This window comes from Cryphonectria parasitica, assembly GCF_011745365.1.
Source record: "Cryphonectria parasitica EP155 unplaced genomic scaffold M406scaffold_2, whole genome shotgun sequence".
NCBI lineage: Eukaryota > Fungi > Ascomycota > Sordariomycetes > Diaporthales > Cryphonectriaceae > Cryphonectria > Cryphonectria parasitica.
This window is the reverse complement of record NW_024468910.1, coordinates 1,878,035-1,898,184: the sequence shown is the minus strand read 5'-3', so window position 1 is coordinate 1,898,184 and position 20,150 is coordinate 1,878,035. Positions and strand designations below refer to the sequence as shown.

The following is a 20,150-nucleotide window of genomic DNA, read 5'->3' as shown; positions in this document are numbered from 1 at the left end:
CTTTGGACAGCGAGACCCAGACCATACAATCAAGTACTATGGTATAGGGGAAACAAGACCCCTGCTGGCTCGCGCCAATAGGATCACTGAACTGTCCACCCTGTTGCCAGGCCCCAGTGGGCAATGGGGGAGGGAGCCCTCAAGCTTGCAGTGGATGTTCAGCGCCTCTTCAAACCCAAACCCAAAACCACCACCCTCTCTGGCCCTTTGGCCAGAATGGGTTTGTTCCATCTTCATCCTGACCATCCTGACCCATCCTGACCATCCTGACCCCATCTTTTGTTGTTGTGCATTGCCTTGTTTTCTGTTTTCCATACACCCTCTATCTCAGCATTACGATGAATAAAATGATTGATGCATGTCTGTCTCTCCCCACAGAACACTTTGCACTTGTTGTGCCCTGAAATCTGTGCAGTATTGAAGCGTGTTTCGCCACCCCCGCCGACCCCCCGCGCCCCCCCCCCCTTTCCTATGTTTTTTCAGTTGTTTGCTATGGCCTACCTACGTCAAAAGCAAGCTGCTGCACTAATGAAGTAGGTGATTCTCTCTACAGATTATTTCCTAGTTGTTCGTCGGCAACCAGAGACTTTGACAGCGACAAGGAATAATAGAAACAGTCACATCATCAACGACAACAAGAACAATTACAAGATAATCATCGACAGCGTCAACGGGGATGACCACACACCGGATTGCGGTCCGAACCATCAAAAGACCGAGCAAGTAAATCGAGCACTCCCCGGGCCCAGCGCCTCTAAACCCCGACCCACCGACCACCGACCGACCTGCCGATCCAAAAAGCGTCATCGATCTATTACCAAGCGTCTTACTACAATCTGGCTGTCTTTTTTCCTCTTCCTCTTCCTCTTCCTCTTCCTCTTCCTCTTCCTCTTCCTCGGTTGTCTTGCCTCCTCCTCCTCCTCCTCCTCCTCCTCCTCCTCAACACCACAACCACCTTCAGAAAAGCCTGTTCTTCCTCCTCCTCTTGGAGAGAGACAGAGAGAGAGAGAGAGAGAGAGAGAGAAAGGTCGACGGCTATGTTTCCTATACGCCGCACAGCCGGAAACCTGTACCATCAGCCTGCTGCTGTGCGCACACGACATGTCTCGACCCTCTCGTCGACGCGCCGTTTGACCGTCTCCGCAACCCGGCCTTCCTCGTCGTCCTCGTCCTCGTCGTCCGTGATCCCAAGAACGCTCGCATTACGACAACCACTACCACTCTCTTCTTTTTTCTCTTGTAATAATACATGCCCCTCTTCTCGTCTTCCTTTTGGACGTTTCTCTCCCATCCGTCACCATGTCCAGCCCATCCGGTTCTCCTCGTCCTCTCCGGGACCTTTCCAACCTCTCCGCGGGCCTCCGTCCCCTTGGTCCCTGGGCGCACCTCGACCTGCACGCACCTATACCCGCCTCCGACGTCGCGCCCGGAGACTTGGCTTGGTTCTCGCCCTGATCACCGCCGTCTACCTCGCCGACCGTCAGATGTACGCCTCGGGCCTGGCCCGGTCTGTGCGCACTTTTGCGACGGGCTTGCTCGTGGCCCTCGATTACAAGATCAACTTCCGCCCGGAGCCTCTCCCCCTGGTCGGCCAGCCCGGAGGCATCCCCGCCCTCCACCGCCGCAGTGCCGAGCGTCTCTCGGACCTCCTCCGCCACAATGGCGGCCTCTACCTCAAGATCGGTCAGGCCGTGGCTATGCAGAGCGCCCTCCTACCCCCGGAGTTCCAGCGCATGTTTGCCCGCATGTTTGACGATGCGCCCAGCGTTCCCTGGGCTGAGGTCGAGCGTGTGATCCGCCAGGACTTTGGTGGTAGGTCTCCGGAGGAGGTCTTTGGCGTCCGCTTCACACTGCCAGCATCAGTCGTCGCCGGTGACCAAGGCGGGAAGAGGGGGGGTCTCATGGAGCGCACCGCGCGTGCCAGCGCCAGCGTGGCACAGGTACACTGGGCCAGACTGCCCGACGGGAGGGAGGTCGCCGTCAAGATACAGAAGCCAGACATAAAGAAGCAGATCTCCTGGGACCTGTGGGCTTTCAAGTGCGTATACCAAATCTTCCCAATGTCTTTAGTTCCCTGAACCCTTTCTTGAACAACAACAACAACAACAACAACAACAACAACAACAACAACACACTTGTCTGTCCCGGACATGACCAAAAAGGTCACATACAAACACCCTTTTTCTTCTTCTTCTTCTTCTTCTTCTTCTTCTTCTTCTTGTTCTTCTTCCGCTAATCATTCGGGGGTGTGCGCGCGCACGCACGCACGCACACACATGTACAGGGTCGTCACATGGGTATACTCGCGCTGGTTCGACCTGCCCCTCTACTCCCTCGTCCCCTTCATCACGGAGCGCCTCGAGCTCGAGACCGACTTCCTCAACGAGGCCCAGAACTCCGAGACCATGCGCCAGCTCGTCGCGTCGGAACCTTGGCTGCGTGGCCGCGTCTACGTGCCCCCCGTCTACCCGGAGCTCTCCTCGGCCCGCGTCCTGACCACAGAGTGGATCGAGGGTGTCCGGCTCTGGGACAGGGACGCCATCACCGGCCCCTGGCTTGGTCCCCGGGGTGCTGGCTCTCCCGGGGTCACAGGGGGCGGTACACCTCTCGAGGCACCCACCCACCAGCAGCAGTCTTTTGTCCGCAACAACAACAACAACAACAACGATAGAGACAAGGACAAGGACAAGCACGACGCCCCCCTCAAACCAGACAGGACGACGGCATGGCGAGGCCCCGCGGGCAAGGGCGGGCTGGGCTTGTCGGAGCGCGATGTGATGGCGACCATGGTGGACCTGTTTGCGGCGCAGATCTTCCGCTGGGGCGTGGTGCATTGCGACCCGCACCCGGGGAACCTCTTTGTGCGCCGGCTCCCGTCCGGACGCGCCGAGCTCGTCCTCATTGACCACGGCCTGTATGTGCGCCTCAGCCCGCAGTTCCGCCGCCAGTACGCCGATTTCTGGACGGGCCTCCTCACCTTTGACAACGCCGCCATCACCCGCGTCACTGCCGAGTGGGGGATCCGCGCCCCGGACCTGTTCGCCAGCGCCACCCTCATGCGCCCCTACGAGGGCGGCTCGCAGGAGACCAGAAAGGGACTCCTCCAGGCCGGCGACAAGACGACGACGACGACGACGACGACGACGACGACGACGACGACGACGACGGCCGCCGAGAGGCACTACGAGTTGCAGAAGCGCATGAAGCAAGGCATCCGCGAGATCCTTGCCGATGAGGACAAATGGCCCAAGGAACTTCTCTTCATCGGCCGCAACATGCGCATCGTCCAGGGAAACAACCAGTACATGGGCAGCCCCGTCAACCGCGTCAAGATCATGGGCTACTGGGCCAGCGCCAGCCTGTCTGCCGACCCGGGCCCTGTTGATGCTGCTGCTGCTGGTTCTGGTGGTAGCACTACTGGTGGTCTTGTCGTGACCTTGCGCCACACTCTTGCCGCTCGCTGGCGCCACCTCGTCTTCCGCGCCGTCCTGTGGGGTACTGACGTCGCCTTTTATTTCTTTCGTCTCCGCCAGTGGCTGGGCCTGGGCCTCGGGATGGAGGACGAGATCGAGAACAGCATGAGGAGCATGGCCAGGGATATGGGTGTGGAACTTCAGCACGACCTCTTTGAGGGCTGAAAGGAAAGATAGAGACAAACGGAATGGAAGGGAGGGTGCTAGGGACACTGGCGTGCTAGGGACACTGGCGGGGGTGTGGATGCTTCTTACTTACACATACACACATACATACATACATACATAGACGCTCGCGCGGCCCCCCCCCCCCCCCCCTTTGGCTTGTTGAGGTTAGGTTTGGGCCTGGCTAAGTACGGTGTCATGGTAGAGAAGATAGAAAACAAGGACCCCCTTTCTGTATGGCCAACCAGAGGTAAAAACCTAAGTAGACCAAGGAGCAAGGAGCACACACCTCCACTCAGCAAATCCATCTGCAGATTCACACTCTAGCTTTTCCAGTTTTGCTGTAACTGCCTTGTCGACAGAATACAAACACAAAGCACTATCCATTCTCTGTCTTGTATATTACTCCTATTCAAGTAGTAAGTACGTGGACTCTATAATATATTTCATGCCGTAATCTTTTGTAAGGCCTTCAGATCATCACATGTCACAGTAATTACCAAAGTAACAGCCAATCTTTTTTTCTTTTTTTAAAAAAAAAAATTAAAAAAAAAATATAAAAAAAAGAACCCCTGAGCCAGATCGGCCACTCATCGTCACAGTGTAATGAGCACTTGCCGTAATCCGAAGATTCTGAAGTACACAAAGGGGTTTATGCTAACAAGAGCGGTGTCGAAGTGTCAATCCCTGAATACGGAAATATAGCTGAACAAAACTGTGTGAGTGCTTTACTGCTTTTGGGGCTATTCAAGTATATGACAAATGAATATTTAGATTGATGACTGAAGAGCCATGTCTAGTAGTCTATCTAATGGTAATGAATGTGTTCTTATATATTCAGCTCTTCGTCGTGGCTCACCTGGATCACTTGGTCTGGCTCACCGTGATCCAGCGAGTGGCTCACTTCTGACCAGGTTGGTGATCCTAACCCTAACCCTTGCTTACGTAATCCTTGTTGGTTGTCTCCTGACACCTTGGTTCCTTTGTTGACAGGGCTTGTTTCGTGACCGACAACCTCGACCTTAACCTCAACCTCGACTCAACCACATAGCCTCTTCCCTCCCAACTAACACCGTGGCTCCGCACATTCATGATGGCGGATCAATCTCAGTCAAAGATCATCGAAAGCAATCCTATTGGGAAAGGCCTTGATGCCTTCCGCGCTTCATTCAGTTCGATCTGCGAAGGCGCGAGTGTCTCCTGCACTCCGGACGCGTTAGAGCAGCTTAGCCAAGATGGTACGAAAAGACATCCTACTACCGTTCCAGTACGCTCCTCTGACCATTATTCAGATCTCCAGAATGTCGTCCTCGATCTTCTATTCGCTCTACCCAACCTCCCCACGATTCGTTTCCTGCGATCAAAGACAGGCCATGGCACCCTTCGCAACGATCTCCTCAAACTGATCTCTGCTGTCAATTCCGACAACTTCGACTTCAACCGCATCAAGCCTCTCCTAAAGGCAGCCCTCGCCGATGATCCTGATGATGCGCTCATCTGGAACCAACTCTACAATGCCGTTACCGAATCCACCCCGCCTCCCCGACCGATAGCCTCTTCCTTGCAACAAACCCCATGGCTGCACAACACGAGCAGCTTCGCGAACTCCTCCGAGTATCGCGATGATGTGGACAGAGTCCTTAGGAATGAACTCGGCGCTTTGTACGTCGGGCTTCCTCAATTCCATGAGGCTTTTTTTGGACGGGTGGCAGGTCTTAAGACAGCATCCGAGGCTGTCTTTAAAAAGTGCACGGAAGGCAGCGAACCACTCTTCAGTAATGGGTGGAGCGGATGGCCGAGAGATGCAAATCAGAACGGTGTCTTGAGCTGGTTTGCGGAATTGAACGAGAAACTGGCGATATTAGCAGAAGAATGCAAGTTAGCCCCAACAAATCGACGAAGGCCACTGGCACAACCCAACAAGCCGATCCAGGGTTCTACAGCAGAACGCAAGTTGGACGTCGGCTTCGTGGACAACCCTAAGGCTGGGAAAGACTCTCGATGTCACTGGTCGCATATCCTCGTACCGGGCGAGTTGAAGAGCAATCCATCGGCTGACAAAGCATCAAAGGCATGGCTTGATCTTGGGACGTATGCGAGAGAAGTGCTTGCTGCTCAAGATACCCGTCGCTTCGTCTTGGGCTTTACCATTTGTGGATCTCTCATGAGGATATGGGAGTTTGACCGGCTTGGAGGGATTGCATCCGAACAATTCGATATCAACAAAGATGGGCTGCAGTTTGTATCCACAATCCTTGGGTTCCTCTGGATGAGCAAGGAGGAGCTTGGCTTCGACCCGACAATCATAACAGCAAATGATAAGCGATTCATTGAGATCAAGCGGAATGGTTCAACAGAGCGCCTTATCATTGATAAGGTGATGTTACGCGCACGTTGCATAGCTGGCCGGGCTACAACTTGCTGGAAAGCCCATCGCGAAGGACACCCACAGATACTGCTCGTTATCAAAGACTCATGGCAATACCCCGAGCGCGATGAGGAGGGCGAATTGTTACGCGAGGCAACTGATCAAGGCGTTGTCAACGTGGCTCGATATTACTATCACGAGACAGTTCAAGTACACGGCATGGATGATGATATTCGAAGAAACGTTCGCAGAGGACTAGATGTTACCACAGCTACGAACTACCAGCCGGAACGCTCGATGCCGCCGCCGCCGAGTATAATCGCGTCTGGGGCTTTACGGAGGCGCAGCAGCAGCCGCGCTACTAGCAAAAAGCGACCATCCAGTCAGATTAGCGCCCCTCTGCCCCCCAGCAAGCGATCCCGTTCGGCATTTCCAACGAAGGCTGGCGGCGATGCACTATCAAACCGGGTGCATCGACGTATTATTCTTCGTGACTATGGAAAGCCTATCTACAAGGCAAGCTCCCGATCGGCCCTGCTTGCTGCGTTGGAAAGCTGCATTGAAGGACATGAGTCCTTGCGGCGCAAGGCCAGCTTCCTCCACAGAGATATCTCCATCAACAATCTCATGATTAACGAGGACGACAACAACCCCTCCTGGCCTTCGTTCTTGATTGATCTGGACCTCGCCATCAGAGAGCAACGAGAGGGCGCCTCTGGAGCAAAGAGCAAGACCGGCACGAGGGCATTCATGGCAATCGGGACGCTTCTGGGCGAGCAGCATTCTTTCATGCACGACCTCGAGTCATTCTTCTGGGTGCTCTTCTGGATATGCATCCACTATGATGCGAATGGTGAGGATATCGGGCCAACTGAGTTCGACAGTTGGAATTACGAGAGTGATAACAAACTGGTTCGATCAAAAGTTGGTACGATAGGCGATGAGAGTATCTTTCTCAAGATCGTGGAAGAGAACTTTAGTTCATACTACCAGCCATTGATTCCATGGGTCAATAGGCTGCGCAGAGGGGTATTCCCAGGTGGTGAAAGACGGAAAAGACCGGAGCCTAAGCTCTATTCCTCAATGAAGAAGATACTTCAAGACGCACAGCAGGATGCTGAAGTTACAGCGGGCGGATAATGTATAGTATAGGTATTAATTATTGCCTAGGAGCAAGTTGATCTGATAATTCAGTCATTTTCTTCGTTTTCTTTTTCCTCGTCTCATTTGCGAGGATAGAGCTTCCTTCCTGGTGACTTGACATTCGAGGCAAAAAAAACAAGCCAGCCAGGTAACGAAATCAACCATCGGCTGTAGCAATGCAGCAAGCAGGCCCTCAACCTGGTAGCTATTACAACCATGGCAGTTGCGCACCAAGTGTGGTTTGCTGAGCAACAAAGGCCGCACCTTCCAGTCTCTTCGCCTACAAGCTCCTTTCCCACAAGCTCCTTTCCCCATCTATTACTAGTCTTCACCTCCACGCGTTCCTTCATCGCTTGCAGCTCTCTTCCGACGGCCTGCAGCTCGTTCTTGACCGTTTGCAGTTCCGACGTAACTACGCGAAGCTCTGCCTCGACGCCCCTTGTTCCATGTTTCCGATTTCTTCCACGCGTCGAACATGATCTTGACCGCCGCGTGTAGCTCTTTGATCTGCTTGCCCATTGTCAGGAGCAGCGCTTTATCGTCATCCTCAACGGGCGGGCTTCAGGCGTTCCTTGGCCAGGGTTGCGGCTCGAGTAATGGTCGCCCGCCGGCCACCGCCAGCAGTCTCGGTCTCTCACTCGATCGCATCTTCGGTTGTTTCTTGGGTATGCGCCTGGTTCAGTCGAGCTTTCGCGGATTGGTTTTCGCACCCTTCGTGATAGCAGGTCCTCGTCGCTCGCTGCCACCACATCCCTCGCAACGGTGATGGACGTCGAATCTGGCTCGAGGTTCATCGCGTCGTGACGTGCGTAGAGTCGCCACGCGGTGGGTCGTGCTAGTGCCACGTAGCACGTTCGAAACGTCTCAACGGCGCTCAACTCGACAACGTCTCGAAGAATTCTCCAAACAACAAAGTAACAGTATCTCTCGTTTTTTTTGTCCTTCGCGTAGAATCTCTGTGTCCTGTCGGCTGTATGTCTCAATACATCTACCCGACCTACAAGCGCGATGGATAGGAAACCAAAAGAAGGGGACGCGTGCGATACCATTGCCATCACCCTGGCACAAGGTCTCGCACTGAGTTCCATAACAGCCGCCCGCTTACCACAAGTTCGGAGCATCTGTCTCCACGCGTTTTCTGTTGCGCGGGGAGTACTTCATAGAGCACGGCGCGAACAAACATCTCCTGCGATGGCTTCACCGCAGCTAGCGCGTGTAGCAACTTCTTCAACGTCGGAGCCCATGGAGAGGTATGTTGGTCGGAAAGAGATATGTGGCAAGTGCTCTGGCACAGATTATTAGGCCTGCGACCGCCCTCATATGTTTTCTGTGAACCGAGTTCGAGGCCGGAAGTGGAATTGTGCGCTGGATGGTGGCATGATCCCTGACACGGTCCCAAGATTTCGTGTTTTGGGGCTGGGCTCTGCCGATATTACGGCTTAGGAAACTTTCTTGAACAAGGGCGAGACGACTCGAGTTAATGAAAGTGTGCACTCTCAATTGGTTATCTAGATGGCCGCGATGGTGCACGCGTCCTCGCCCGGAACGCTTCTCTCTTTGAGAAAGCCAAGGAGTCGCTGGAAAGCGAAGAGCTTCCGTCGTCGTGGTCAGACAGTTTAAGAGAATGGAGCAAGACAAGTCCAGATCTGGGATTGCAGCTCTACTGTGGTACGTTTAAATGACTAAACGAGACATCCAGACACTGATGGACCTCCGAGAGATACGAGGTGTGCATGTGAATCCTCGAAAGCGAGAAACCGACACTGCAACCAATACTCCAGTCCCCGAACCAAAGAGACAGTGTATCGCGGTCCAATGCGATCATCAGGGCACCACATCTGCGAATTGTCCGCCAACCAGGGTCGAAGAACCAGGAGCTGCTGAAGTAGAGAACACCGTAGACTCCGAGTCAGACACAGTCACAGCTAAAAACGCTACAACAATTGCAAATGCGCCCGATCAAAAAGCCGAGAGCAGCCGAAAGACGCAGCTAGCAGACGAAGCTTCACCAGCAGAAACAAGCCGAATTCGAGGTATGGATATGGGTTGCCAGGGAAAGCCTGGTGACGCCACTGCACTGAGTCTGGAGGCCCGGCGCAAAATCATAACAGCGACTCTTTCCCGATGCTATGTGGCAGTTTACCCCGTTCAAACGTTCGCGGATCTGATTAAACAATCAGGGCAAGACGTTAAATTCTCCCGGCATTCGTCACATACAGAACACTACTGCTCACAGAAGATCGGGTCTGGCGCCACGGGCTTCTATATTCGGTTTACTCAGGACGCTTTCGAAGAAATAGGGTACAATGCTCAGGGCAAGCTCGAACAGATCCTTTGGTTCCCATACTCTTGCAATGCTAACAAGGTCACAGGCCATGGCTTCGTCATGCCAGTTTCCCTCTTAGCAAACCTGTTCGAAGCTGGATGCCAAAACTACGCAACGTCCATCTTCTGGCATCTACGAGGCAGCGTCACTCATATCAGAAAGAGCTGCAACATAGTCTGGGAGGAAGCACCGGATTGGATTCATTTTCTGACGTATTTGCGATCAGTACGGTCGCAGGTGCCCGAGTTTTCCAACTGGCAGCCTTTTTCAGGATCTCCGTTTTGTTCAACGTCGTCACCTCTTCTCCAACCATCATCTTCTGCAAAATGTACGAACAGGAAGAAAACGACGGAGTGCTGCGAGGGCAAAAGGCGGGTGCCCTTGTGGATAGAGCTTGACGAAGAAAGCTGTCGTGACTGGTGGCGGGGTAAAGAGGGTAAAGGCCGTGGGTCTTCGCAAGCACTTGGCCGTTGGAGGCGTCGCAGGACAGGATTCAAAAAAAGCCAGAATGCGTTTGACCACTCAAATGTTTCGTAAGCGTCAACATGGCTTGATGCGTGTATGCAATATCTTGAATGCAAGTCAGGTCATGAGGCTGTCTGGGGGAAAGTGAGGCGGTGAAAGCGCGGAATCAGTTGGTCCATCTGTCAGCATGTGGAAAGGTCACATTATTTTCCCGGCAAATCATCGGCTAAACTCAAATGTGATGTAAGCAAGCTGCTGACTAATAGAAATCGCAACCGAGGTCTTGTTGCAAAACTGGATGCGATAACTCCGCCCCCCTCCAGCTTCGCAAATACACCATGCATCACTGCGAGTATGCAGCATATGCCTCTGGAAGCCTGTTGCGTCTGAAACTGCGTATTTTGGTAATGCTATGTACCCTGCCCACCTGTCACTGTGTGGAGGATGCATAGAATAGGGTCGCTGTCACTCTTTTTGACCTTGAGAATGGTTCTTTCAATCAGAGCAGTGACTCTCGATGTTAGAGCTTCTACTCATGTCACCAGCTCCAATCCAATGTTTTTGGCCAATATCACGGGGTTTGAGTGGAACGTAGAGCCAACCTAGACCGCATCTGACACGCGAATCGCACCTGAATACTACAGACTGGGAAGAGGAAGAAATTTTCTTAAGCATGTGCACTGCGATGACTGATCCTCAGCCACGGACTCATTCATCTTTCTCCGAAAGTATGTTGTACGCCCTACCTCAGTCATGCCTCGCACGACAGGTACTGCCCATAGTGCTTGTAACTTCTGATCGATTGCCTCGGCCGCCTTACGATGAAGATGCTGCTGTATGCATAAGCTGCCTTTCTAAACATCCTGTAATGTAAATCAGACTCTGTACACAAGCTGAGTTTGATACGTAAAAGCGCCCAGCCCTGATGCATAAGCTACTTGGTCCACAGCATGCCCCTGATAAGCAGGCCTAGTAGCGGTTTACGGGGTGCAGCGACAGTGAGTTCGTTCCGGGACGTGGGATCGGTAAGGCCTCCTCACTGGCAGCGACATGTCACATCACTCAGCCTGGGCGTAGTACGCTGCTCCACAAATGGTTTAAGATGGGTAGCTGACTGAGAAGACTTGCAAAATGCAGACAAGGTGTGTGGCGCTGGCGCTCATAGTGGCGCTGAAGCTTCCAAGGGGTTTTGCTGGGATTTCCTCTGTGTGAGGGCAAAAAGATTGCATTGCTGAGCGCTGAAGAGAAAAGAGAAAGGAAGAGAAACGCCACGAGGCCAGCTATCTGAGGCTATAAACAGGTCTGGCTGTTGGCTGGCTGGAGGGGCCGTGCACGGCCCTGGGCCAGTGACTCACTGGTCTCGCACACAAGCTCTTCACCAGTCACTTTTGGCAAGCCCTTACAGCACAACTCGGAGTACGACATCGTCTATCCACAGCATTTCGCCCTCAGACGGACGGACAGACAGAAAGAACGAACCAGACACTGGAACAGTACCTCCGATGCTGTGTTAACTACCCGCAAAACGACTGGGTACAGCTCTTGCCGTTAGCGCAATTTGCATACAATAGTGCATACAACGAATCTACGAAGAAAACACCAATGTATGTCAACTATGGTTACACACCTACGGTATACGGCGAAGCCAGGGAAGCAAAGGATGCCACGAAAGAGGCCGAACAACTCAAACAGCTGCATGAAGAACTCAAAACAGACCTCCAATTCATCCAGCGACGCATGACAAGATACGCTGACCATTCTTCAAGGAGGGAGATAAAGTCTACCTCGCTTGCAAAAACATCAAAACAAAGCGACCAAGCGACAAACTTGACTACAAACAGATTGAACCATTCAAAGTTAAGCGAAAGATTTCAGACACTAATTACGAACTGTCACTACCACGATCGATGCAGATCCACCCCATTTTTCATATTTCGCTTTTGGAACCCTGACCACCACGGGCACAGCTGGCAAAACCCACTAGGCAGAAGAGAGCACTAAAAAACGGTGTGCGGCGCTAATTCTGCAATTCTATTGGACGGTTGATGAGAGCAACCCCACAGGGCGATCATTGGTAGCCGCCCCCAACCTGCTGCCTGAAGATTTCATCGCATCCTCACCGGAAACAATTCCCGCGACAAGGAGCGTTGCATATTAGACCCATTCAGTCGGCCAGCCCAAGCACTACAAATCTCTCTCTTCTTCATCATGGACGAACCTTCGCAGTCCACGAAAAGGCGGCTCGACACGAGTCTCGAGACCCCTTCATTACCCGCCGCGAAACGAGTACGATTATCCAAGACGAACCTACAGCAACCAGCGCCGAAGCGCCCTAGAGCCTCGTTTCTCGAAGATCATGGCAGTCCGACAGATACAATTTCCGAGTGGCTCGAGTCTGTCGGATCAGACCGAGAAAGACGCTGCCGGTCAGACAGCTACCTTCACCACTCGAGTGATGACCCCATCTCAAGGGACCTTATGAGATCAGCACCAGAGATGGCCTACGCATGGGATGCCGATGATTATGCTATACCACCAACACCTGATCCATCCAACAGATCAATTGCCCCGTCAGACTCTGGCTCAAGCCGATTATCAAGAGCCCTCGTTGAAGACCCATATTACCGAGACCAGAACTTGGCTGCCAACCATGTCCACATGCGCCACCGCGACGAACAACTTCCCGAACACGTTGCCAACATCGTCGATTACGCACGCAGGAACCGCGAGTCCCCTGGACCCTAGCTCGATGACATATACCACGATAGGGCCCTGGGCGAACTCGAAATGAGAGGGCTTGACGAACCAAGAGTGGAAGACTACTTCCGAGATAGGATATTTCCCCAACCAAGCTATGGAAACAGCCTGGAGCGCTCCGACAGACAGCCGATGTCTAGGCATGCTGTCCCCAACGCCAGATCACAGTTCAAGATCAGCAACCCAATCCCCGATATGCTGTACGGGTATAGTCATCATCATGCATTCCCTAATCAGCAGATGCAGCTCATCTCGATGGGAAACAAAATGAATGGAACAGCTAACAATCAGAGCCTGATGTACCCATTCTTCGTCATCGAATTCAAAGGCAATGGTGAAGATCTCTGGGTAGCAACGAACCAATGCCTCGGAGACTCCGCATCATGCATCAACATCGCTGAACGCCTTAATCGTCAATTAAGGGAAAGCAAGAGCAGCAAGGTCAAACCAGTTAATAGCACCGCATTTAGCATCGCCATGAACGGTACTGAAGCACGACTCTATGTCTCATGGAAGCATAACGAACTGGACTACTATATGCAGAAAGTGAAGAGCTTCTTGCTCCAGGACCCAGAGCATTATATCGAATTCCGCAAGCACGTCAAGAATATCATCGACTGGGGAAAGGACCAGCGTTTGAAGGAGATTCGCGAATCATTGGACACTCTTTTGGAAGAAAGCCGGAGGCGAGCCTCCGAAGCGGCGAAATCTCGCCCACCACCGACTAAGGACTCAACCAGCAAGAGCAAAAAGCCCAAACCCCCTCCATCGCGTTGAGCGCATCAATACGGTCGTTACCAGTAATCTAGCTGCATCAAAGTTACTAGTAATCCAGTTGTCCAAGGTTACTAGTAATCCAGTTGTCCAAGGTTACTAGTAATCCAGGTGTCCAAGGTTACCAGTAATCTAGCTGCATCAAAGTTACCAGTAATCCAGCTGCATCAAAGTTACCAGTAATCCAGTTGCATCAAAGTGACCAGTAATCCAGTTGCATCAAAGTGACCAGTAATCCAGTTGTCCAAAGTTACTAGTAATCCAGCCAGATCAAGGTTCTGGTAACCTTGATTATCCTGGATTACCGGTAACCTGATATTCCTGAATTACTCTAGAAAATACAATGGTATGTATACTTCATTGCCACTCCTCTTGTGCATTGGAAGAAGAGCGTGCAGCCTTCGGACAAACTTTTTTGTACCTGCTACCTGACGCAGCCTGGTTCAATGGTCTATCTAGTATCTAAATGTTAATGCTTAATTCTAGCTACTTGGATATCAGTTTATAATACAGAGAGGATTGGTCGAAAACCCGAGATATTACTTACTCCCCTTTCTCACACCCGTCTTTCCAGATGTCCCACGGCGATTCCAGATCTAGGCCTTTCTTTTTTCTCCGCTCTCTGATTTGTTCAATCTTCAATCCTTCGTAATCTCCATAATTCCATTCAGCAATGTCTTGAGTGATGTCAACATTCAGCTTCTGCTGACCAGCCATCAGGAGGTCGTAGGTCCTGGTCGCCCTCTTCCTAGGACTGACAAAAGCTGTTGCTAAAAGGGATGGATCAAGTGGCTTGCCAGAGCCCACAAGAATCTTTGCTGCTGAGGAGATCCGCTCAGCGCCGATTGGAGTAAGATCGATGTCTGTAACACCCGTAAATCGGCCTGATTTTGCCCATTCAGTCTCTCCTACATGAGAACAGAATGGGTTAATTTTGAAATCATTTTCGTACAAAGATCAATATGAGACTTACCATGGCGCACAAAGAATACACGGGGTATGCAGGCTTCTTGGTCGGACATAATGATCACATATACTGCGCAATGAGAGAATGAAAAAACAGACGACTCACGGGAACTGCGAAAGCTTTATCAAGCTAACTCCTAAATATCGCGCCCCGCACTGACCGGTCATTCCCGGCAACCCACCTATGCCCGACCACCCTGTCGTCATCAACCCCTGCCCTAATCATTGCTCCACTATGCTCCTTTCGAAAGCGGACTGCACAATAGACCGCGTTTGTGAGTCTGCGTACTGTTCCAATTGGGGCCACTGAACCAAGAGCGATGAGATGCTGCCAGTCTGGCTCAAGAAGAACTCCAGTATTCCATGGTTGTTGTATGTTATGGACGTTGTAAGCGCTGTCCATCCATTTCTTGAGATGCAGTTGATATCAGCGCCACTTTCAACCAGGATAGCTGCACACTCAGCATCTTGCCCTCTGATAGCTACCGACTGCAGCGCTGTTCGACCCTCTGGGTTTTCCTCATTAACGTTTGCGCCTTTTCCACAGAGCAATTTCACCATTTCGGTTAGACCACCAAAGCTGGCTGCTGTGATAGGGCTGCTGCGGAAGAATATTACAGGAACCTGGGGATTCGGTGAGGCTCCGGCATCGAGAAGCATGCGAAGCACATCAACACTATGGCTGTCAACTGCATGTAGAATCGCAAATCGACCTGTATGATCCATAGTATCCACTCTGGATCCGTGATCAATCAATAGCCTCATATGGCCTGTATCGGATCGGGCTGTAGCCCAGTCAAGCGCAGTTCGGCCCTTGGCATCTGTGAGAAATACAGAGCTCGGGTTCTCCGATATTTCAGAGGCAAGTGATTTGTGGCATAGGCCTAGGACGATCTTGTGGATGAGGGGGAAGTTCTGCTCTTTATACCAGGACCTGTCTTCTCTTTGTGTAATGCACGAGAGAGCCTCGATTTCCCTAAGCGTGCACTTATTGTGAGTGATAAAGTCCCACACATGATCATATGGCCTACATCGAAATAAGTCAGTAAGTTGCTCTGGATTAGGAGCATGTTTTCATACTCATCATCTACCAGCGCCCCTTGACCGAGTAGAAATTCGATTGTGGTAATATTACTAATTCCACCGAACTGCCTGATCCGTAGGTCTTTCTTTACGACCTCGCCACAGGTACTCAGCCGCCACCGTCGTCGATATTGGAGGATCCGGTTGGCCTTCGGCTATGTTGGCATTTCTTCGAGCTATAGCGACCATACAGTCAAGACCGTAAACTCTCAATACCAGAGCCACTAAGCTAGCAACTTCTGACGATTCTTCCCACTTTGAGGCAAGCTTCAGAATGTCAGCAGTCTGCTCTTCCCAGCTTATTTTCTCGTCCCAAGAGTTCGGGAGTTTGGGAGAATCTCTGTTGAAGGTGAGGATATGGTGTCTTAGCCTGGATGCGCCATCATCGATCAACGCTGTCATGAGGGAATCGATGACGGACGGGGTTTCCGTAGACTTTCGCTTCCGCGGGAGCTCGATCTCCGTCTCATCCGTCTCCAAAAGGCGTCTCCTTAAGGCCCTCTCTGGTCTGTCTGAAAAACTTATCAGAAAATTTCCGGACGTTGTGGGAAGTGCCTGGTTGTTTATTCTCTCACTGGGCAACGGAGTTTGCGGCAGATATCCGTCAGTCGGTTCCACAATGTCGAGACCCTCATGTGGAGCCCAATCGAGGCTGAGTTGCGCTGCTGTAACGAGATCGTTGATATCAGAATCGGGGTCAAAGTCTTCACCAAGCTCCCATGTCACCTGCGCAATAGAGTCTGAAGGTAGGGATCCGTCACTGTTCGGTGCTTGACAGCTGGCAGCCTCGTGGGTCGTTCCACTCCATGACTCGATCAGTCGTTTAAGAAAGTATAGGCGCAGAGAGATTTCATCTTGTATGACGCCAGCATCGATGCTAAAATAGGATCGCATAGCTTCGGCACATCGAAACACGCAGCAATTCCCATCGTAATTGCCAAGCTAGACTCGCAATTAGTAAGCGTTTCGGCAGATCTGATTGATGTCGCTCACGTTGTGACTGGATCCTTCAAGACGAAGGTCTAGTGCTTCCTCGTACTCAACTTTTAACTCTTGGAATTTCTCATTGCTCATTCTCCAGAACGTGAACATCATGTTCTCGAAGTTGATGATCGAGATCACAAAGTGATTTTTCTCACTTTCAACTGTAGACATCTGGTTGCTAACATCAACGTAGTAGGTCAATACAATACCAGAACATGTCTTTCGCAATTTTTTGGCTCTTGTAGCTGGGATCCCCAAGGAATAACGAAGTGGTAGATCCATCAACAAAAGCTCATTGAGGATTCCTGCGGTCACCATCTGGCCAGGCCGGAATTGCGCAAGGTTCTTGTCAGGCCAGGCATGAATGCCGAGTTGGATTCGCCTCTCAAGGCCCTCTAAACCAGACTCGAGGACATCTGGGAAAGTGGCCATGCGGTCTTTCGCTGAGAGCAAATCAACATTGATTGGCGCAAAACGGGTTCCCAGCGCAGCCTCAAATTGATCATTTTCGACAACTGACCCAACATCTTCGAGCAGCTGCTCCTGGTTTGGATCTGGGCGATCTCCGCTGATCAGGACAGTATCATGATCAAATGACAATGAGGCTTCTTGTTTGTCATCTAGGGCTGAGACGAGACTTGCTGCAAGGCTCTGGAGCTTATGAAGAATGTCGGAAAGATGGCTTGTGTCTGGGGTTTTGTGTATGGTGACTGATTCTCGGATCTCTGTTGTCAATAAGTCCACAAGTTCGCCGAGCCGATTGGGCTCTGTCTTGGTTGGATTCCCGCCTGGGTGATCCGGCCTTTTGCTTTGTTTATTTCTCAAGTCGATCAAGAAGCTTAACACTTGTGGAGGGGCACCTGCCAAATCACTACTGTCGAAGTCAGACGCGCGATCTGGGTCGGCTTCTTCAAGAGCGCGTTTTGGTGGTGGCCTCGCATGCCGTGGACTCTGCACGGCTGAGCACATGGCTGTAGCAGATGACGGCGACTCGTGGAAGAGAGTGAAGTTGAGCGCGCGCGCCAAAAATGCGGGAACGAGCGAATGGTAAGGAAACCAAGTATTACCGCCATCGTATCCGCACATTTGATATCACGGAGCTGGAGGGCAAGGAGAGGTGGGCAGCATATCGATTCAACGATACATGGATGCCAGATCACTTCGAAATGATCTGCTCCGCCATCGATAAGCTGCTGTCTGAATTAGACTTTTGACGCTCCTCCGCTTCCAGGAACTGGTCTCTCCCAGGACCCTAACCCTGGCTACGTAAAACAGTTGGGTTGTTCCTCTAAGAAGAAAAAGGGGGTGGCCCGTGCACCAGCCGCATAAAATAGCGTTTGTCCCCCGCAAACTCCTTCATCTCCTTCATCTCCCCGTTCACGTTCTTCCCATTTCTTATGCTTCATTTGTTTCTCGCTACTTGGACGCCAAAATACTACATTGCACTTCTGTAGTAAGCAACCAGAGGTGCCAGTCGGCTGTCTTCCCATTGCCAAGCTACAGGGCTGTCCTGGGCTTTGGGATCAACAGTGTCATCTTCCTCTTCGGACTCTTGACAGCGAAGGCTGGAGGAAACACGTCGCTACGGCGCTGTGCTTTTGGAGCGGCGTGGTCATCCTCCTCTTCGGAGAGGCCGAAGGCAGGGAGAACGGTGTTGCTGACTCGCGACTGGTCTTTTCTGGTGCCGTCCCTCGATTCATCCACTCCCATCCGCTATCACGGAATCAAAGCTGCTCTAGCCTTTTACTGCTGCCGAAAGCCTATGAGGGTGGTGTAATGATGCACTGCAATATCCGAAGATCCTGAAGTACACAAAGAGTTTATGCTAACAAGAGCAGTGTCAAAGTGATATCCACTGAATACGGAACAAGTAACAAGTAATCCGTGCAAGTGCTGTCATTCGCTTTTGGGGCTATTCAAGTGTATAACAAATGAATACTTAGATTGACAACTGAAGAGCTATGTTCTGATGGTCTATCTAATGGTAATGAACGTGTCCTTATATATCCTGCTCTTCAGTGCGGATCACTGTCTTGTTTGTGCTGTGCTCCTGGTGATCCAAGTGATCCTGGTGAGCTGTGCTCCTGGTAATCCAACCCTGTAACCCTAACTCTTGGTTACCTAATCCTTTCTAGGCGTATTCGTGCTTTGGGCTGTAACTGCTGGCCTTTTGTTGGCGGGGCCTGTTCTGTGACCTGCACGTTGGATGGGTCATAACAGGTGGACAGGGCTTGTTTAGCGGATACATACTTTAAAGATTGACAGATCTCAAAATGATCATTCGGCTAACGCCTTACAGGCAATCCCACTTTCAGATCCAGAGTCACACTTCTCATGGCTTCGCCCTCGTCTCCCAGCCTTTGCAAAACGCGGAGGCACGTCGTCGTGGACTCACGAGATCCTTACGCTCGCCTCCAGCCAGAGAATGAGGACCGGAATCCTCACTGCTCATTCCGCGCTACGATGACGCTTTCCTTCGACTCTGCTTCCCGTACCGCCTTTGTTAGACTACAGGCTTCTGTTGTCCTTCTCATTCCATCCTCAACCGAGCGTAACGACACTGCGAGGCTCAACATATACCTGGCCATCCACCCGGAACAAATCAAAACTCTTGCATACAATCAGCTGCCGTTGCCACCAAGACTTGCCTCGACATACAGGAAAATGTCTCACAATGAAACGATATGCCTTCGGTTTACCCTGTCCAGGCCTCCGACATGGATCATTCCGAACCTCGACAGCCTGATGCCGAAAACCATGACAGACTCTGATATTCTTCAAAAATACCAGATCCTTGCCAAACGCGATTTCTTGACTGTTTACATGCCAAATAACGCCATCCCGGAATCAACAATTTCAGCGCTCTGCAATACTGCCTCAAACAAGGACTGTTTGGTGCTGGATTCTGATGCTGCTGATTATCAGTCTTGGTATCATGCTTCAGGTCTAGGTAGCAAGATTGTATCGCCAGAAAGCATTGACCATGTCATTTCTGTGGATCGCCCAACTGCAAGCCCACCTTCCTATGACGAGCTGGCATTATCTCCGAGGACTTCGTTTCGGAAGCGACCGCGGTCCAATCCCGAAGACGACAGACTGCCTACGGACAAACTTGAGACGCTTGTTGGTCGACTCAACAACCTGATATCGGAAGCAGAGAGGAAAGATGCCCTACTTGCGCAAAGAATTACGCAAGTAGATCGGAGGCTGGACCAGCTGGCTGAAGCCGAAGCTACGTGCGTGGATAGGCAGATGGACGAGCTCAAGCAGTTTATAGAGGAACGACTGGAAGAGGCGCAGGCAAGGATAAATGTAATGATGCACTGCAGTATCCGAAGATCCTAAAGTACACAAAGGGTTTATGCTAACAAGAGCGGTGTCAAAGTGTTAATCACTGAATACGGAAATATAAACAAGTAATCTGTGCAAGTGCTGTCATTCGCCTTTGGGGCTATTCAGGTGTGTGACAAATGAATACTTAGATTGACGACTGAAGAGCTATGTTCTGGTAGTCTGTCTAATGGTAATGAATGTGTCCTTATATATCCAGCTCTTCAGTGTGGCTCACCTGGCTCACTGATGATCCAGATGATCCGGCTCATTGGATCACCTGGTGATCCAATGATCCATCCCTGTCATAACCCTA

At 51.5% G+C, this 20,150-nt stretch overlaps 9 protein-coding genes across 9 annotated transcripts; 5 read left to right on the top strand and 4 right to left on the bottom strand.

Moving 5' to 3' along the window:
* Nucleotides 1–492: 492 nt before the first annotated feature.
* M406DRAFT_326912 (ABC1-domain-containing protein) lies at nt 493–3,638 on the top strand (the record flags this gene model as incomplete). Its single annotated transcript, XM_040920147.1, has 4 exons — nt 493–533; nt 618–723; nt 1,308–2,038; nt 2,285–3,638. 4 exons carry the CDS (start codon nt 493–495, stop codon nt 3,636–3,638), a joined length of 2,232 nt encoding a protein of 743 aa, XP_040779421.1.
* Nucleotides 3,639–4,706: 1,068 nt separating this feature from the next.
* Nucleotides 4,707–7,212, top strand: M406DRAFT_107443 (uncharacterized protein). The gene is made up of 2 exons (XM_040915242.1): nt 4,707–4,876; nt 4,931–7,212. Exons 1-2 carry the CDS (start codon nt 4,729–4,731, stop codon nt 7,144–7,146), a joined length of 2,364 nt encoding a protein of 787 aa, XP_040779420.1. The 5' UTR covers nt 4,707–4,728; the 3' UTR covers nt 7,147–7,212.
* A 1,615-nt stretch (nt 7,213–8,827) lies between these two features.
* On the top strand, nt 8,828–9,873 carry M406DRAFT_71463 (uncharacterized protein; the record flags this gene model as incomplete). Its single annotated transcript, XM_040925456.1, has 2 exons — nt 8,828–9,450; nt 9,522–9,873. The coding sequence occupies 2 exons, from the start codon at nt 8,828–8,830 to the stop codon at nt 9,871–9,873; spliced, it is 975 nt and encodes a 324-aa protein (XP_040779419.1).
* Nucleotides 9,874–12,148: 2,275 nt separating this feature from the next.
* On the top strand, nt 12,149–13,474 carry M406DRAFT_249949 (uncharacterized protein; the record flags this gene model as incomplete). Its single annotated transcript, XM_040916655.1, has 2 exons — nt 12,149–12,669; nt 12,991–13,474. The coding sequence occupies 2 exons, from the start codon at nt 12,149–12,151 to the stop codon at nt 13,472–13,474; spliced, it is 1,005 nt and encodes a 334-aa protein (XP_040779418.1).
* Nucleotides 13,475–14,014: 540 nt separating this feature from the next.
* On the bottom strand, nt 14,015–14,493 carry M406DRAFT_251497 (phosphoglycerate mutase-like protein; the record flags this gene model as incomplete). Its single annotated transcript, XM_040916767.1, has 2 exons — nt 14,015–14,379; nt 14,445–14,493. The coding sequence occupies 2 exons, from the start codon at nt 14,491–14,493 to the stop codon at nt 14,015–14,017; spliced, it is 414 nt and encodes a 137-aa protein (XP_040779417.1).
* A 310-nt stretch (nt 14,494–14,803) lies between these two features.
* On the bottom strand, nt 14,804–15,202 carry M406DRAFT_243606 (ankyrin; the record flags this gene model as incomplete). The annotated part of the gene is made up of 1 exon (XM_040916223.1): nt 14,804–15,202. A coding segment is annotated over one exon (399 nt), but the record flags the coding sequence as incomplete, so codon positions are not given.
* Nucleotides 15,203–15,571: 369 nt separating this feature from the next.
* Nucleotides 15,572–17,590, bottom strand: M406DRAFT_71460 (uncharacterized protein; the record flags this gene model as incomplete). The annotated part of the gene is made up of 2 exons (XM_040925455.1): nt 15,572–16,462; nt 16,514–17,590. The coding sequence occupies 2 exons, from the start codon at nt 17,588–17,590 to the stop codon at nt 15,572–15,574; spliced, it is 1,968 nt and encodes a 655-aa protein (XP_040779415.1).
* Nucleotides 17,591–17,916: 326 nt separating this feature from the next.
* Nucleotides 17,917–18,898, bottom strand: M406DRAFT_320878 (uncharacterized protein). The gene is made up of 2 exons (XM_040919449.1): nt 18,802–18,898; nt 17,917–18,486 (listed from the first exon to the last, which is right to left on the bottom strand). The coding sequence occupies exon 2, from the start codon at nt 18,212–18,214 to the stop codon at nt 18,002–18,004; it is 213 nt and encodes a 70-aa protein (XP_040779414.1). The 5' UTR covers nt 18,215–18,486; nt 18,802–18,898; the 3' UTR covers nt 17,917–18,001.
* A 317-nt stretch (nt 18,899–19,215) lies between these two features.
* M406DRAFT_354900 (uncharacterized protein) lies at nt 19,216–19,931 on the top strand. Its single transcript, XM_040923024.1, has 2 exons — nt 19,216–19,816; nt 19,890–19,931. Exons 1-2 carry the CDS (start codon nt 19,250–19,252, stop codon nt 19,893–19,895), a joined length of 573 nt encoding a protein of 190 aa, XP_040779413.1. The 5' UTR covers nt 19,216–19,249; the 3' UTR covers nt 19,896–19,931.
* The last annotated feature ends 219 nt before the right edge of the window (nt 19,932–20,150 follow it).